This window comes from Sus scrofa, chromosome 8 (assembly GCF_000003025.6).
Source record: "Sus scrofa isolate TJ Tabasco breed Duroc chromosome 8, Sscrofa11.1, whole genome shotgun sequence".
In the NCBI taxonomy this organism is placed as follows: domain Eukaryota; kingdom Metazoa; phylum Chordata; class Mammalia; order Artiodactyla; family Suidae; genus Sus; species Sus scrofa.
The window spans coordinates 102,159,105-102,175,895 of NC_010450.4; the positions used below are offsets into that span (position 1 = coordinate 102,159,105).

The 16,791-nt window shown below is 38.8% G+C and overlaps 1 protein-coding gene across 7 annotated transcripts in view; it reads left to right on the plus strand.

Annotated features, from left to right (window-relative positions):
- The window catches only part of TRPC3 (transient receptor potential cation channel subfamily C member 3), a 76,974-nt gene that overhangs the window by 29,566 nt on the left and 30,617 nt on the right, over positions 1 to 16,791 (plus strand). For 6 of the 7 annotated variants that reach the window (XM_005666891.3, XM_013978919.2, XM_013978918.2 and 3 more), the window contains 4 exon segments: positions 7,571 to 7,735; positions 10,403 to 10,619; positions 12,716 to 12,949; positions 15,165 to 15,429. In XM_005666891.3, coding sequence (XP_005666948.1) covers positions 7,571 to 7,735; positions 10,403 to 10,619; positions 12,716 to 12,949; positions 15,165 to 15,429 — 881 coding nt within the window. 7 annotated transcript variants of the gene reach the window in all.

Here is a 16,791-nt window from a genome sequence, read left to right on the forward strand (position 1 = left end):
GGTATTTATCTTTCTCTTTCTGACTTCACTTAGTGTAAGAATCTCTAGTTCCATCCATGTAGCTGCAAATGGCATTATTTTATTCTTATTTATGGCTGAGTAGTGTTCCATTGTGTATATATACACCACATCTTCTTAATCCATTCATCTGTCAATGGACATTTAGGTTGTTTCCATGTCTTGGCTATTGTGAATAGTGCTGCAATGAATATACGGGTGCATGTATCTTTTTCAATGAAAGTTTTGTCTGGATGTATGCCCAGGAGCAGGATTGTTGGGTCATACTGTAGTTCTATATTTAGTTTTCTGAGGTACCTCCATACTATTTTCTATAGTGGTTGTACCAATTTATATTCCCACCAATAGGGAAGGAAGGTACCCTCCACACTTTCTTCAGCATTTGTCATTTGTTGACTTTTTAATGATGGCCCTTCTGACTAATATGGGGTGGTAGGTCATTGTAGTTTTGATTTGCATATCTCTAATGACTAGCGATGTTGAGCATTTTTTCATGTGCCTCCTGGCCATCTGCATGTCTTCTTTGGATAAATATCTATCCAGGTCTTCTTCCCATTTTCAGTTGGGTTGTTTGTTTGTTTGCTTTTGAGTTGTATGAGTTGTTTGTATATTTTGGAGATTAAGCCCTTGTCGGTTACATCATTTGCAACTATTTTCTCCTATTCTGTAGGTTGTCTTTTTCATTTTTTTTGATGGTTTCCTTTGCTGTGCAAAAGCTTGTAGGTTTGATTAGGTCCCATTGGTTTATTTCTGTTTTTATTTCTATTGCCTTGGGAGACTGACCTAAAAAAAAATTTGTATGGTTGATGTCAGAGAATATTTTGCCTATGTTCTATTCTAGGAGTTTTGTGGTGTCTTGTCTTATATTTAAGTCTTTAAGCCATTTTGAATTTATTTTTGTGCATGGTGTGAGGGTGTGTTCTAATTTCATTGATTTACATGCAGCTGTCTAATTTTCTGAAGCAACTTGTCTTTTTCCCATTTTATAATCTTACCTCCTTTGTCGAAGATCAATTGACCTTAGGTATCTGAGTTTATTTTTGGGCTGTCTATTCTGTTCCATTTACCTGTATGTTTGTTTTTGTACCAGTACCATACTGTCTTGATTGCTGTAGCTTTGTAATATTGTCTGAAGTCTGGGAGAATCAAAATACTTTAAATGTTATGGAATTTTCCCCCCAATAATATAATAAACTTGTTTTCAATCAAATCAATTTCCACCAAGGAAACCAGTTTTATATAATATTAATTTGTTTAGGTCCCATTTGAGATTCAGGAATTCTCTTCTGCCATCTGCCCAAGATATAATTCCAATCCTGATTCTGAGTCTATTGAATTTTATCTGGACTCAGAGTCCCCAGACTCAGGTTTTCTCTAGAAATCACTGTGAGTTTACCTCAGGCCTTAGAGATTCAGTGACAGTTAATCAAGAAAATGAAAATATAAAAGAACTGAATAGGAGAGGTCTGAACATGGATTTAATGTTTATGTGGGAAAGGACTTTACAAAATAAAAGCAGTAGAAGAAATAGAAAACAAAAATCAAATTATTTGACCACATAAAACTTAAATCCTCTGTACATCAGAAAGATCATTAAAAAAGATGAAGGGCAAAGTGGGAAAATGTTTTACTATACTATAACTTTCAGAGGGTTGATATTCTTTTTTTTTTTGTTGTTGTTGTTGTTCTTTTTGCTTTTTAGGGCTGCACTTGCAGTATACGGAGGTTCCCAGGCTAGGAGTTGAATCGGAGCTGCAGCTACCAGCCTACGCCACAGCCACAGCAACTCGAGATCTGAGCCACGTCTGCAACCTGCACTACAGCTTGCGCCAACGGTGGAGCTTTAACCCACTGAGTGAGGCCAGGGGTTGAACCCGCAACCTCATGGATGCTAGTCAGGTTCATTAACCACCGAGCCAGGATGGGAACTCCAGGATTTATATTTTTAATATCTAAAGTGTACAAACAAATTTATAGGGAAAATTGCCAGAGCCCTGTAGAAAAATAAGCAAAGGGCTTGGATAGGTAATTTATAGAAAAGAAAATTCCCATGGATAACAATTGTATTTAAAAATTTCAAGCCCTCTAGTAATGAACACATACTAACATACAAATACCACCTCCCCTCACTCACATTTTTAAAGAAAAAAAAATTATAGTTCTCAATGCTGTTGGTGAAAGGAACAATTACATGCTACTGGTGGGCAACAAACAGCAATGTGTCTTCTCTTAGGGAATGGATGTTGATGATTATTCATCTTAGAGTCTCGAGGTAAATAATAAAACTGGAAAGACAGTAAATATTATAATGGAATAGAGTGAAAGATAAAATTTGATTTTTTTGAAAATGAGTACAAGAAAATTAACTTTTAGGCAAATACATTCATTATTTTCCAGTTGTCATAATGGACTCTCTGCCTCTCCCAAAAGTCATGAGCTCTAATTCTGGCTGTACCTCTGTCTTCTCTGACTTGAGGATAAATATCAATCCCCTCCTCTCATAGAAATAACAAGATTTCCACCTACTCCCAGTGAAAACCCTTGATAAAGAAAACCCTTGAGAAAGATAAAAGATACTAGAACTTGATGGACCATCAAATCTGGAAAACTGGGCCTTGAGAAAGAGTACATCTCCAAAGTTCTTCCTCCTTACTCTCTTATTTCCCCCATAGTGCGATTAGGTTTAACTGTAGAAAAATCACCTAGAAAAGAGACAAAAATTAACCACTGTGTAGGCAGAAAGTGTGCAAAGAAAGCACAAAAGTTGAGCAATGCAGTGAGAGAGTGGTCAGTGCACTGCACAACTTTGGGATGCATGTGCCAGCTGGCTTGGCAATGAGTCCTAGACTGTACCACCTCTTTGCCAGGTCTGTGCTCGGGCACTGAGAGGTAACAGTGGGTTGGCTCTTGGTAACAGCATTTTGCATGCCAGGGGTTCAAAATCCAGAAATTGTGTACAGTGTAAGTTTCCAGTTTATTTTTTTTCTTCCATTCAAAGAACTTTAAAAACAAGATGAATGGTCTAATTTCTGTTCACAACAATATTTTTTTTAAACATGAACTGTGGCTCCAGCATTGTCATTAAAAACAAAACCAGAGTGTTCCTACCACATTTTTGCACAACAATATTCCCATGAAGCTAGTTCTACAAAGCTAATTTGATAGAAAGACAGTGTAAGTTGAATTTTCTAAGTTGAAAATGGTCTGTTTTCCGCACCCTGCCCTGATTGGTGGCTCAGTTTACAATCTTTCAGTCATTTGGCAGGGAAAAAGTTTTGTTCTCTATGCTCCAGTGGTTCTGTTCCTTTGAAAGACTGAGAGATGCTTGTGTGTCAAGCATTTTCCCTTTAAATTGGGAAACCTCAAATAAGGGTATTATTTTTGTAATGGTTTCAATTTGTTGGTCCACTGAAGTTAGGAAACAGCATACAAATTTTATCCAGCTGGCTATGACTAGTGTGGCAGCATAAGAAGATTTTTTTAGGCAGTAAACAGTTTTAAGATGATAAAGGTTACCGACCTGTTTTGAAGTCATTGAAAAGAGCAAAACTCATCTCCTAGAGGGACTTAGCTTTTTTGCCTTCACTCAGTACTATTATATTGGCTTTATCTTCTTTTTAAAAATGTTCCTTGTGTACTTGTGCTAGGATTTTAAAATACAAATAGCAATTTTTTGATTTTCGGTGGTGTTTTTTTGCTTTATAAGGCCACACCCATGGCATATGGCGGTTCCCAGGCTAGGGGTCAAATCGGAGATGTAGCTGCCTGCCTATACCAGAGCCACAGCAACGCCAGATCTGAGCCACGTCTGCGGCCTACACCACGGCTCATGGCAATGCCGGATCCTTAACCCACTGAGAGAGGCCAGGGATCAAACCCACAACCTTATGGTTCCTAGTCAGATTCGTTTCCACTGTGCCATGATGGGAACTCCCAATTTGTGTTTTCTTTATGTGGATTAAAATGAATCATCAGATGCTATATGGTGTTGTATTATGACCTCAATTAAGAAGAGGGTAGAAATTGTAGTATAGGAGATATACTTGTTAAGCCAAATTTTAAAGTATAACAAGTAAATTGCAAACACCATGATTTTGGCTAGTATTTAACACATATCAAGTATTTGCACTGTTTGTACAATTCACAGTGGGTGAAAGATTGGTCATTATATAATGCCATATGGAAAGGATTGATTTCCACCAAGTCTTTGGGAGCTGTGTGACCTTTATACAGTATCATTAATGCCATAAAGCATTAAAATTTAAAGATTCAAATGTAAAGATTAGCTCAAGGAGGAAGAGCAAGCAGAGGGGGCCATACTGTAACATTAACATTTCTGTACTCAAGAGTTTAAAACCTTAAGGAAGAAAGAGTAGACACCTGCAAAAGAGGAATTTGTCCATCAGTTTTATATGGACAGGTCCAAGTGTCTCTAAACTTCATGTAGCTTTTCTTTTTTATAGTAACCCTTAGCCTATTAAAAAAAAAAAAAAAGAAAGAAAAGTGCAAGTTGACTTCTCAGGTGGTAATCTGATTGAATACACTGTATACTCTACCTGGATTTCTCTGAATGTACCACTTCTATTCCTAAGCCAAGCCTGGCTGGGGTCATAGGTGCCTTTTACTTACATCTATCCAATTTTCTACAAATGCAGATCCTCCAAACAACAAGACATTTGGGTCAACATTCAAATTAAGACTATTTTAAGTGCTGATTACTTACTTTGGCAAGATTATAGAATCCGAGTTCCATAATAGATTTTTTTTTACGTTTATTTTGTGCTTAACTGTGTACCCTAGAACAAGGACCACTTACCACTTACCACTTAATGTAACACTGATGCTCCCATTTTCATCTTCTCATACCAAACACTTTAATACCTGCCTGGAGCATAGGAGGGACTTAGGACATTTTGAAGAGTGGATGAAAAGAATGAATAAGACAGACATTTAGGAACCTTAGAAGAGATGAGGATTTTTTTTTTTCTTTAGACCTTACCTGAGACATGCAGAAGTTCCAGGGCCAGGGATTAAGCCTGCACCACAGCAGTGACAACACTGGATCCTTAACCCATTGAGCCACCAGGGAACTCCCAGAGGATTTTTAACACAGAAACAAGGGTGAGGCAGAAAGGAAATGAGCCAGCAGAGTACAGGGCCAGAAGTGTAAGTCTGGAGACATTTTCGAAAGAATCCTGGGAAGTTGAGTAGGAACCCCAAGAAGGCTTCAGCCTTGATTATATTTTATCAGGAGTTCAAATTTTGACTGCACTGATCTTGAAAGATTGTTTTCAAGAATCAGAACTTTGAAAGAGTGACAAAACCTTGAGTTTGAAAAGAAAATCTAATATATACTTAGCAGCTAATCATGACCTGTGAGTCTTAGGACCTGGAATTTTTATAGCTTAATTCAAAGGAACTTACAAGATAAAATATGCTTTTTCACACACAACTCATCAAACAAGAAAAAATACCATCTTCTTTGAGTACTTTCAATATCCCCAATCCTACTGGTTTGTATTACTGGAAAAAAAAAAAAAATTCCAATTAAGAATTTCAAACCCGGGAGTTCCCATTGTGGCACAGCAGAAACGAATCCGACTAGGAACCATGAGGTTGCGGGTTTGATCCCTGGCCTCTCTCAGTGGGTTAAGGATCTGGTGTTGCCATGAGCTGTGGTGTAGGTCATAGACACGGCTCAGATTTGGCATTGCTGTGGCTCTGGCGTAGGCCGGCAGCTTCAGCTCTGATTAGATCCCTAGCTTGGGAACCTCCATATGCCACAGGTGTGGCCCTAAAAGGACAAAAGACAAAAAAAAAAAAAAGAAGAAGAAGAATTTCAAACCTCGTATCTATAAATTCATCCTCACCACCTCTGTTATGGATTGTCAATTTCTCCTTCTGCAAAATGGCATGGTGGCAGATATCATAGCAAAGTCAGTGGACTTCCCAGAGCAGGGGGTGCATACTGAGGACAAGAGTGGGGATTTGGGAAATTGTCCCTCTGCCGCCTACTCTGGGCGATGAGGTTTTACTTTTGTTTATTCTTTTCTTTTTTCCTTTTTTTTTTTTTAATTAGAAAAGCTGATGGGAAACTATACACCAGTAAGTGGAAACCTGTTCATTTCTGTGTAGTTATGCTCTTGATAAAGAACCAAGTGACTTGAGTTGCCTAGATTACTAGAAAGCATTCAGATTATTGACTAGAACTTAATTAAAGTTGAACCCTCTGCTAGTAGGATTTGCAGCTACTTTCTTTGCCTCTCAGAATTTGCAAAAATATTTCTTGGGTGCCTCCTAACAAGTTCATTATTATTGTTTATTTTATAGAAGACAGTGATGTCTTTATTTTTGCATTGCTAAATATTATTTTTTGAAAATATGTTGGCACTAATAGCTGATTTGTGAATGACCCTGAATAACTCTCAAGCTTGGGCACAGTGCACCTGGCCATTCACAGAAAGGCATATCCAGAATGGGCACCTTTTGGCATAGGTATCTTTTTACATTGGCCAGACTGCAAATGCATTCTGCTACCTGAATGAGGGCAGGGCCTTAATGAAATCCTAGTCCTTCTGAATAGATATGGACAGATGACTTAGTAAAATCAAATGACAAAAATAAAATTAAAATGATACAAGAGCAAGGCCAAAATAAGCATTATTTGCTCACTTTTTCCTGATTAGAACTATAGTTATAAAAGAACTGATGGACATAAATACACTGTTTTTGTTTTTTGGGGGGGTTTCTTTTGGCCATGCCTGAGGCACATGCAAGTTCCCAGGCCAAGGAATGAACCCACAACACAGCAGTGACCAGAGCCACTGCAGTGGCAACACCAGATCCTTAACCCACTGTGCCACCAGAGAACTCCATAAATGTGCTCTTTTTGACCCATGATAGAGGAAGCAACAAAGAGGATGATTACTAAAATAAGAAGGAAGAGACATTTGATGCCAGTGCAAATGTGGACCAAGCATAATATTTGGAAGATGAGTTTTTGCAGATCTTTTGCATGTTTGCCTTGCAATATATATGTGTGCATATAGCATATCATGTGTGTGTGTATATATATATATATATATATATATATATATTTCAAAGATGTAGCATTTTAGGAGTTGCTCATAAAACTTCATAATACATTTCTCTTTTAGCTACAGTATACAATAAACCAAATAACTATTTTCTTTTCCATTTTGAACTGAATGCAAGTGAGCTGGCAGACAGCAAGATCGGACACGTTTCCACAAAGGAAAGTGTATGTCACCCAGATTCCAGAGAGGAGTCTGCAAAGACGGAGAGTGTCGATCAGAAAGAACTATGATTAAGGACACTATCAGTTTTACCCTCATGTTTCCACCTTAGTTCTTGTAATAGTTCTGAAGCAATTTTGAAAAATGGAGGGAAGGTAAAGGAGAATATTACTGGAAGCTTCCAGTGCCTATGTTCTGGAAAAATGTGCATTAATATCTCTAGGATGCACACACATTCAGTAGCCGAACTGTCGACAATAGCCTGGTAACCTACTTCTCTCTGTCTTGACCAACAGTTTGTGGCTCACCCCAACTGCCAGCAGCAGCTCTTGACAATCTGGTATGAGAATCTCTCAGGCCTGCGGGAACAGACGGTAGCTATCAAGTGTCTGGTGGTGCTGGTCGTGGCCTTGGGCCTTCCGTTCCTTGCCATCGGCTACTGGATCGCACCTTGCAGCAGGGTACTGGCTTTTCCACCCCCATTTCCTCTGTGGTTGGTGTACTGTGTCCTTTGAGGATGAAAAAAGGAAAAAGCTTCCTACTTAAGGCTCTTATCAGTTTTACCCTGAATGTTAATTGACTCAAGAACACGAATTCTGCTTTTTAATGACTGGATCAGTTCAAATAGGGATGAAAAAGGATTTTGGTACTAGTGGGATAGATCATATTTGCAGGCATATCATACTTAGGCTTTTAAGGGAAAATCCCCATGGTAGGCAGGAGGAAAAGCTGCTTAAGAGAAGTAGCACTTGTGCTGGTTCTATTGCCAGTTTAATAAATAGAGAGTCCACGGGGCTGGCCTATGGAAGGGAACAGTCTGACAGCAGTGGTTCCAAGAAACAGCCTGAGAAATGAAAGGGCAGCTGGGTTGAACCTGTCAAAGAGACCCAAGGCTGAGTGAATAAACAAATTGTGAGCAGTGATGTTATCAAGTCTTCAAGACAGTGCATGTCAGGTTCCCCCAGCCCTTTGTGCCTTTAGGAGATTCTGAAAAATAGAGAATTTGGGTTTGGGGCCTTGGGTTTTTTTAGATTGTTTATCTATTTGGTTTTGCTAGAATTACTTGGTTCACTACCTTTATCCCTCTCTCAACTTGATCTGTATCCAGTCAATTCACTTGTGCCTAAAAGATCCTCTGAGCGAGATGTGGAAAGGAATAGGAGTCATGCTAACAGAATCTGTCTTAGGTTAAGAAAGGGCACTGCCAGCGAGAAGAAGCAGTTCTGAGATCCTTTAATCCTGTTTTTATGTTCCAAAATCTGGTTCGGTTTAAATCAAAGGTGGTTTCAGGCAAAATGAGTCAAGGCCACTCACAACTGACCCTGGAAATCCTTCATCTCTGGTGTAGCCGTCTCCCCTGGCACAGGCCCCCCTCCGTAGGCCTGTGCTGTGTGAAAAGATTCATCCATCTCACTTCACTGTTGAGCTGCCCACGCAATTTAAGGCAGAAAAGATTGTCATTTTGATCAATTTTGATGACTCAACTAAGTTCCTTTGTTATGTATCATGGAAAAGTACCATAAGATTCTGATAATACATGAACACTAAAGTCCTAAAACTATAAATAAGGGGAGAGCATGCATTTAAAGCAAAAATCATATCCTACCCAAATAATTTCCCTTTCTGGGGCAAATGAGTTGGAAAGTTCAGGTTTATATGTGTTTGTCTCTTAGGGCAGCTTCCTCAGTTAAAACATGTCAGGTCTGAAGTAGGCATCTTGAAGTCCATTCTTTTTTCTTTTCACTTGGAAAAAGGCAGTTAATGATGTGCTGGAACTCTGCCCAGCTAAGAAGACAAAGGAGGGAACTGAGTCATTTCTGGAGCCCACATTTATACCTGCCATATACGACTTTTCTCTCGTGAAAAGTTAACATAGCAAGAATTCTTCACATGTCTCATTTTTAAGATAAGCATGCTGGCTTTTTTTTTCCCCCCATGTTATTTAAGATTAGCTTTAGGAGAAACAGACTTGAAAACTCCCTCCACATCACTGTGGGCTGTGGACGAGCTACCCCAGTGTGCCCTCTCTACAGCACAGTGATATATAAAAGTGTGGTTTATTTTTCTGTGTCTAATAAGGCGACTGTGACATTTGTCTGTGTGCATTCATGTGCAATCCCAGAAATGCTTGACATTCTTTGGTTATTTGTTGACATTAAATTAAGGTTCTGGACATAACAAAAACATTTGTTTGAAGTTACAGTCTCTTAAATGCGAACCTTGGTACTTCTTCAGGTCACAGACAGAGTCTGAAAGTAGGGTCTGAGTATGCAGAATAGAGAACTTAGAATGTACCTAATGCTTAGACTACAGAAGAATTGTTTTTCATTTCTACTAGAACATAGGGCTTTTAAGGACATGATATCACATGGGATTTAAAAAGAGTTACCTTAAAATCATTATAGACTGAACTTTAAGAATGCTTTTGTACTATTTATATGATTTTACAAACCCAGGGACGATTTTTAATTGTTAACCTACTTAGAGTTTTTAATTATTATGTATCTCTCTGCTCTGATTGGATAGTAACAGATAAAATATTTACTTGATTATAGTATTTTCTGTTTTTTTTATATCATATGAAGTACAAATTGATTTTGGAATATTTAGAAGTGAGAACAAAAATTTATTTCTCTGGCAGTAAGTTTTTCATAGGCTTCCAGGGGTTGTCATGTGCTATGGACACCTCATAACATTTCAATTATAAATGAATGAGTCTACAAATTCATCATAACATTTCAGTTGTAAAGAATTACGCATGACAAATTTGGAGTTTCTTTTCCTAGACTCTAAAATCCTTGACATTGCATAGTCTTTCATTTAAAAATAAGAATAACCTGTATATGCCTTGTGATTTCCAGAAGTGCATCTGTTAATGAAGACAGATTGGATATTGATAAACAATGAAATTTGAAGGCTTCTTAAATTATTCTTGGAGGAAGCATCCCTTAAGAGGAGTAATTTTCACAATGAATAGCTCTTTAGAAACAGAAGCAGAATTTTGAGAATGTTCTCATTTCATTTCTTTTTTTCTATCCTGTATAGTAATCTTCATATGCGGAAGCCAGATTCTCTAAAGTAAAAGTTTTCTTTTCTTTTCTTTTCTTTTCTTTTTTGCCTTATGACAGCTGGGGAAAGTTCTACGGAGTCCTTTTATGAAGTTTGTGGCACATGCTGCTTCTTTCATCATCTTCCTAGGCCTGCTTGTGTTCAATGCCTCAGACAGATTTGAAGGCATCACCACGTTGCCAAATATCACTGTTATTGACTATCCCAAACAGATCTTCAGGGTGAAAACCACCCAGTTCACATGGACGGAAATGCTAATTATGGTCTGGGTTCTCGGTAAGCCTTTTATGTCTTTTAATTTTTACCAAAAATAATGTCAGTGTAACGACTGCCATTTTATATTTATCTTATTTTTAATGATTTTTATTTTTTCCGTTATAGTTGGTTCACAGTGTTCTCCATTTTCTATGTAAAATGTAATTGTCGGAGTTCCCATCGTGGCTCAGCAGTTAACGAATCTGACTAACATACATGAGGAACGCGGGTTCGATCCCTGGCCTGCTCAGTTTGTTAAGGATCTGGCATTGCCGTGAGCTGTGGTGTAGTTGCAGGCAGAGCTGGGATCCCATGTTGCTGTGGCTGTGGTGTAGGTCAGCGGTTACAGCTCTGATTGGACCCCTAACCTGGGAACCTCTATATGCCTCGGGTGCAGCCCTGAAGAGACCCTGAAATAAATAAATAAATAAAATGAAATTATCCATTATATGGTGACAGCATCACCACTGCAAGATGAATAGCAGGTGATCAAGTAATTTGGCAGCTTGATAGTGCTGAAAGGTATCCCTTAACAGGAAAACTAAAGTTTTCAAGAATAACATGAGCTTAATTATAAATATACCATGTTTCAGAAATTGGACTTCAGTTATTGAATAAAATACACTTTTAAAAATATGACTCACTGTGATGATCAAGTATTTATTTGAAATGCTTCCGAAATAACCCAGTGTCTATTAACTGATGTTTAAAAAACTTTCATTGCTTTAGTTCCAGAGGGGTTTTTTTAAGGAGTTTCCATTTTCAGAATGTTTGCTACTTCACTTCACAATAGCTCATTTTGAATAGCTATGTTAAAGCAAAAATTCTAAGTGATATGAAAAAAAAAAGAACATTGGAACCAGTTTATCTAAGGGTCACTAATTCAAAGTCATTTTTATATATTCAGCCTATTTCACCCAGCGTGTTTCTTGGTATTTTCACAGTTCTTGAATTAATGGGTCATTTCTTCCCTTCATTCACTCCTGGGATCTCAACCTGGGTCAAGTAATTATTTTATTAATTTGATTTTGAGCCATTACATTTCTTTTAAAAAATCTGTAATGTTTTCCCCTTACATAGTCAGGACAAGTAGTTGGAATTTTTTGCTCTTCCTCTCAGAACGGCATTTTCTGCTTTCAGTTTCTTCATCATGTCTTAGGGCCTCCTACATAAGGTTTCTTCTTTTTCCAGTGACATTCCTTCAGCATGAGGCTGAAATGAGGATAGAGGGTAGAGGAGTAAAGTAAATGTCCTGGATGACTGGGAAATGGTTCTTGTTAAAAGTCTGTGGTTAGAGTTCTCTCATGGTGCAGTGGGCTAAGGATCCTGTGTCGTCACTGCAGCGGGCTGAGGGCACTGCTATGGCATGGGTTTGAACCCTTGCCTGGGAACTTCCACATGCCAGAGCATGGGGAAAAAAAAAAAACTAGAGTTCCCATCGTGGCTCAGTGGAAATGAACCTAACATCCATGAGGACGCATGTTTGATCCCTGGTCTCGATCAGTGGGTTAAGGATCCAGCAGTGAGCTGTGGTGCAGGTCACAGATGTGGCTTGGATCTGGCCTTGCTGTAGCTGCTGGTCAGCAGCTACAGCTCCAATTTAACCCCAGCCTGGGAACCTCCATATGCCATGCATGTGGCCCTAAAAAGACAAAAAAAAAAAAAAAAAAAAAGGAAAGAATCTATAGTAAGTTTCTCAATAAGGGGCTTTTTCCTCCAGTAATCACCATGATTTAATAATTAACCATTGTAATTTCATAGAGACGAATTTTCTCCTCTCCTCCAAATATTTCACTTGACCTGAAGAGTCTTCCCTGCTTATTTCCTCCCCCCGCCCCTTCTGCTCCACCCCTATAAAAGTAGCATGGTTTCTACTGCCACATGCAGAACTATATTTCACTGAAATCTAACTTGGTGGAGTGAATCATTCCTTCAGACAAAGCCTCATCTTCCATTAGCAGCCAGGAGCCTCTGTGAGCTTTGGCCATCCTTTACAGTCCCTGGTGACATGATTTACATGGGGAGCTTTTTATAGGTAGAGACTCTTGGTGGATGAGACGATAGTCTCTCGGTCCAGGCTCTAAAATCTCATCTGTCATCTGTGTGTCTTGTGACAGGAATGATGTGGTCTGAGTGCAAGGAGCTCTGGCTGGAAGGACCCAGGGAATACATTTTGCAGTTGTGGAATGTCCTAGACTTCGGAATGCTCTCCATCTTCATCGCGGCTTTCACGGCCAGATTCCTGGCTTTCCTTCAGGCAACAAAGGCACAGCAGTATGTGGACAGTTATGTCCAAGAGAGTGACCTCAGTGAAGTTACACTTCCACCAGAGATACAGTATTTCACTTATGGTGAGTCCTTAGCTGCACAATCCTTGTATGCTTTAGGAAGGGTATCGGAACCACGTTTTAGAAGGAAATACTTCATACATAGTATGTTTAGGATGAGATGCATGTTGAATTTCTAGAGACAGTGGAGAGAGCATGAGCTTCAGAGCTGTACAAAACTGGATGCATAGCAAAGCACTGACTCTCCCTTGCTCTGTGACTTTGTTCAAATTAGTTTACTTCTCTGTGCCTTTGTTTTCATATCTCTAAAAAGGAGCTACTGCAAGGTGGGAGAAAGTTACCTTTAAGCCTAACAACGTAATTACTTCAAATATTTTTAGAACATGAAATTGTATCAATTGGGGGGAAATAGCTTGATAAGCTGCTTGATGTGGAAGATGAGTCCCTGAGAGCCTGGGTTGGAGGAGATAAAATAATAAAAGGTGCTACACTGCTCTATAGTTGAAGTGAACAAAAATTTTTGCAGAGGCAAGAAGTAGGCACTAAAGCGACCATCAGAATGTAAACTTTGCCAAAAGGACAGAAATGCTGCAGAGGATGTTGTGCTCCTCCTCTGGGCGACTTGCGTGGGGCTCACACAAGACTCTCGAGAGTGAGGAGCAGGAGAACCAGGGACATCCTCGGTGAGGATGCTGATGGCCTCCTTCCCACAGCAAACCCATTGAAGCAATGTTCGCCTCCCTTCCCTAGAGGCCAAACTGGGGAACTGCAATTTAAGAGCTACAAAATCTTAAACCTGGAAAAGACTTTAGCAACTATTGTCTCTCTCATTTTACAGATAAGGAAACTCAGGCACAGAGTTTAAATGCCTTTCGATTGTGAAGAATAACTCCTTTTTTTTGTTTTTTATTTGTTTTTTGATTTTTAGGGCTACACCTGAGGCAAATGGAAGTTCCCAGGTTAGGGGTTGAATTGGAGCTACAGCTACCAGCCTCCACCACAGCCGCAGCAATGCATGATCCGAGCTGCGTCTGTGACCTACACCACAGCTCACGGCAATGCCAGATCCTTAACGCGCTGAGCGAGGCCAGGGATTGAACCTATATCCTCATGGATACTAGTCGGGTTCGTTACACTGAGCCATGACGGGAACTCTCAACACCTATTTATTTACATTTACTCATGTCTGTCTAATGACTATCATCTGGAGGAAAATTTGTGAATCTAGGCTTCATTCCTTATTATGAATTCAATCAAGTTTTTAACCTAAATCTTGGTTTCTGCATCTCTAAAAAAAATGAATGGTAGCCTCAGATCCGCCGGGTCATTGAAAGCACAGGTCTGATACATATTAAACATCCAATAAATGTTAATTTTTGTTGTTGTAAATGTCTACAGTGCATCCATCCTTTTGGGAGTGACCCAGTTCATACAGAACTAACCACTTAGTGTTTCAGTGATCTTCCAGGGAAATGAATATCCAATAGTCTGCTTACTGAACTTACCAAGTGACCTTGAAAGGGGTATTAGGTGTCCTCATTTAGACTCTGTCTCCAAGATTTTTGCACCCTCAACAGCATTTTACACTTTCCAGGAACCAGCTATATTGCTTAGACATCACATTGACAGCAGCATTGTGATTCAGTGACATTCTCACTTCTTGTAATATGACATTTTACTTATGCAAACTGCTAGTTGAATTAGCTTCACCATGAAGTACAGAGAAGATTTGTGCCAGCTGAGCCCACAGGATGATAACATAGCTAGCTGGTCAGTAAGTCTGGTAAGTGAGAGGACAAATTCACCAAGCTGTTTTCTCATCCTGGATACAATCTGTATCTAATGAAGTGTTTTCACCTCTTTCTTCCTCCTTTGTGCTTTTTGCTACTTCTGTTCAATGCGAAGTCATCTCTGTGTTTTTATAATATTTCCTCTGTTAAAAGAAACCATATCAATGTAGAATTCATATGTTTTTGGTTTAACATGAAAAATCATGCCTGGATAGTAGAGTAGTTTGAGTTCTCTTTTGGCGCAGTGGGTTAAGGATCTGGCATTGTCACTGCAACAGCTTGGGTCACTGCTGTGGCAGGGGTTTGATTCCTGGCCCAGGAAATTCCACATGATGTGAGTGCAGCCAAAAAAAATGTATATGAAATGTAGAGTAGATTCAAGGGAGATAATAACCACCTTCCTACAAGACAGAGTCTACTTAAGGTATTTTGCATAGTTAGCAATGATCAGGAAGTTCCAGTTTTAATCTCTCTCTCCTTTCTTGTAGCGCGAGATAAATGGCTTCCTTCTGACCCTCAAATCATATCTGAGGGCCTCTATGCCATAGCTGTTGTGCTCAGCTTTTCTCGGATTGCCTACATCCTCCCCGCGAATGAGAGCTTCGGCCCCTTGCAGATCTCTCTTGGAAGGACTGTGAAGGACATATTCAAGTTCATGGTCCTCTTTATTATGGTGTTTCTTGCCTTTATGATTGGCATGTTCATACTGTATTCTTACTACCTTGGGGCTAAAGTAAATGCTGCTTTTACCACGTAAGTAAAACATTTTACCCAAAAAAGTATGATGAAGGGAAGTTCTAACATGTCTAGATGAAGCACAAAAAATTTTTTGAACGATTGTAATAAAGTTGCTTTTAAGAGCAGAAAAAAAATCCATTGAAAACAGTGCTTAAAATAACAAATGCTGGCAAGGATGTGGGGAAAAGGGAATCTTTGTACACTGTTGGTGGGAATGTAGCTTGGTGCAGCCACTGTGGGAAACAGTGTGGAGGTTCATCAAAAAACCAAAAATAGAACTACCATATAACCCAGCAATTCCAGTCCTGGGTATACACCTGAAAAAAAATAAAAGCACTAATTTCAAAAGATACCTGTACTCCAATATTCATAGATGGATTATTTATATTTGCCAAGATATGGAAGCAGCCCAGGTGTCCATCAACAGATGAATGGATACAGAAGATGTGGGATATATATATACACACACACACATATATAAAAAACATTCCAAAATATAATATGGAATATTATTCACCATAAAAAAGAACAAAATTTTGCTATTTGCGGCAACATGGATGGACTTGGAGGGGCCATTCTGCTAAGTGAAATAAATCAGACAGAGGAAGACAAATACTGAGTGATATCACTTATATGTGGAATCTAAATACAATAAACTAGTGACTATAACAAAAAACAAGCAGACTCACATATATAAAGAGCAAACTAGTGGTTACCTGAGGGGGATAGAGGGATAGTATATGGGAGGGGGAATGGGGAGCACAAACTGTTGGGTGTAAGGTGGGCTCAAGGATGTGTTGTATAGCACGGGGAATACAACCAATATTTGGTAATAACTGTAAATGGAGTGTAATCTTTAAAAAATGTGTAAAATTTTTTAATTGTATAAAAAACTTAAATAAAAATAGTGCTTCAGATAGAATAGCCTAGTGGTCATCAGTGGGGAGAGGAAAGTGAGGGAGGCAGGGCAGGGGTAGGGAATTAAGAGGTAGAAACTACTGTGTATGAAATAAATAAGCTATAAAGATGTATTGTACAGTACAGGGAATATAGCCAGTAGTTTGTAATAGCTATAAATGGAGTACACACCTGAAACATATAATGTTGTACATCAGCTATACCGCAAAAAAAAAAAAAAAAGTTAAAGGATGGAGAAAACCTTAAAAAAAAAAAACAAAACCACAAAAAACCCCCAGTGCTTATGTGTGATTATAAAGGCTCCAAAGGCTCAACTCTTTTTAAGTTTAGTGAATGTTTGACCACAGGATGGATCGAAATTCGGTAAAATCCTATACAAAACTGGCTATTTTAGGGGACTTGGGTAACAAATGTTTAATACTGGATGTCTCTTACATTATGTATGACATTAAATTTAGT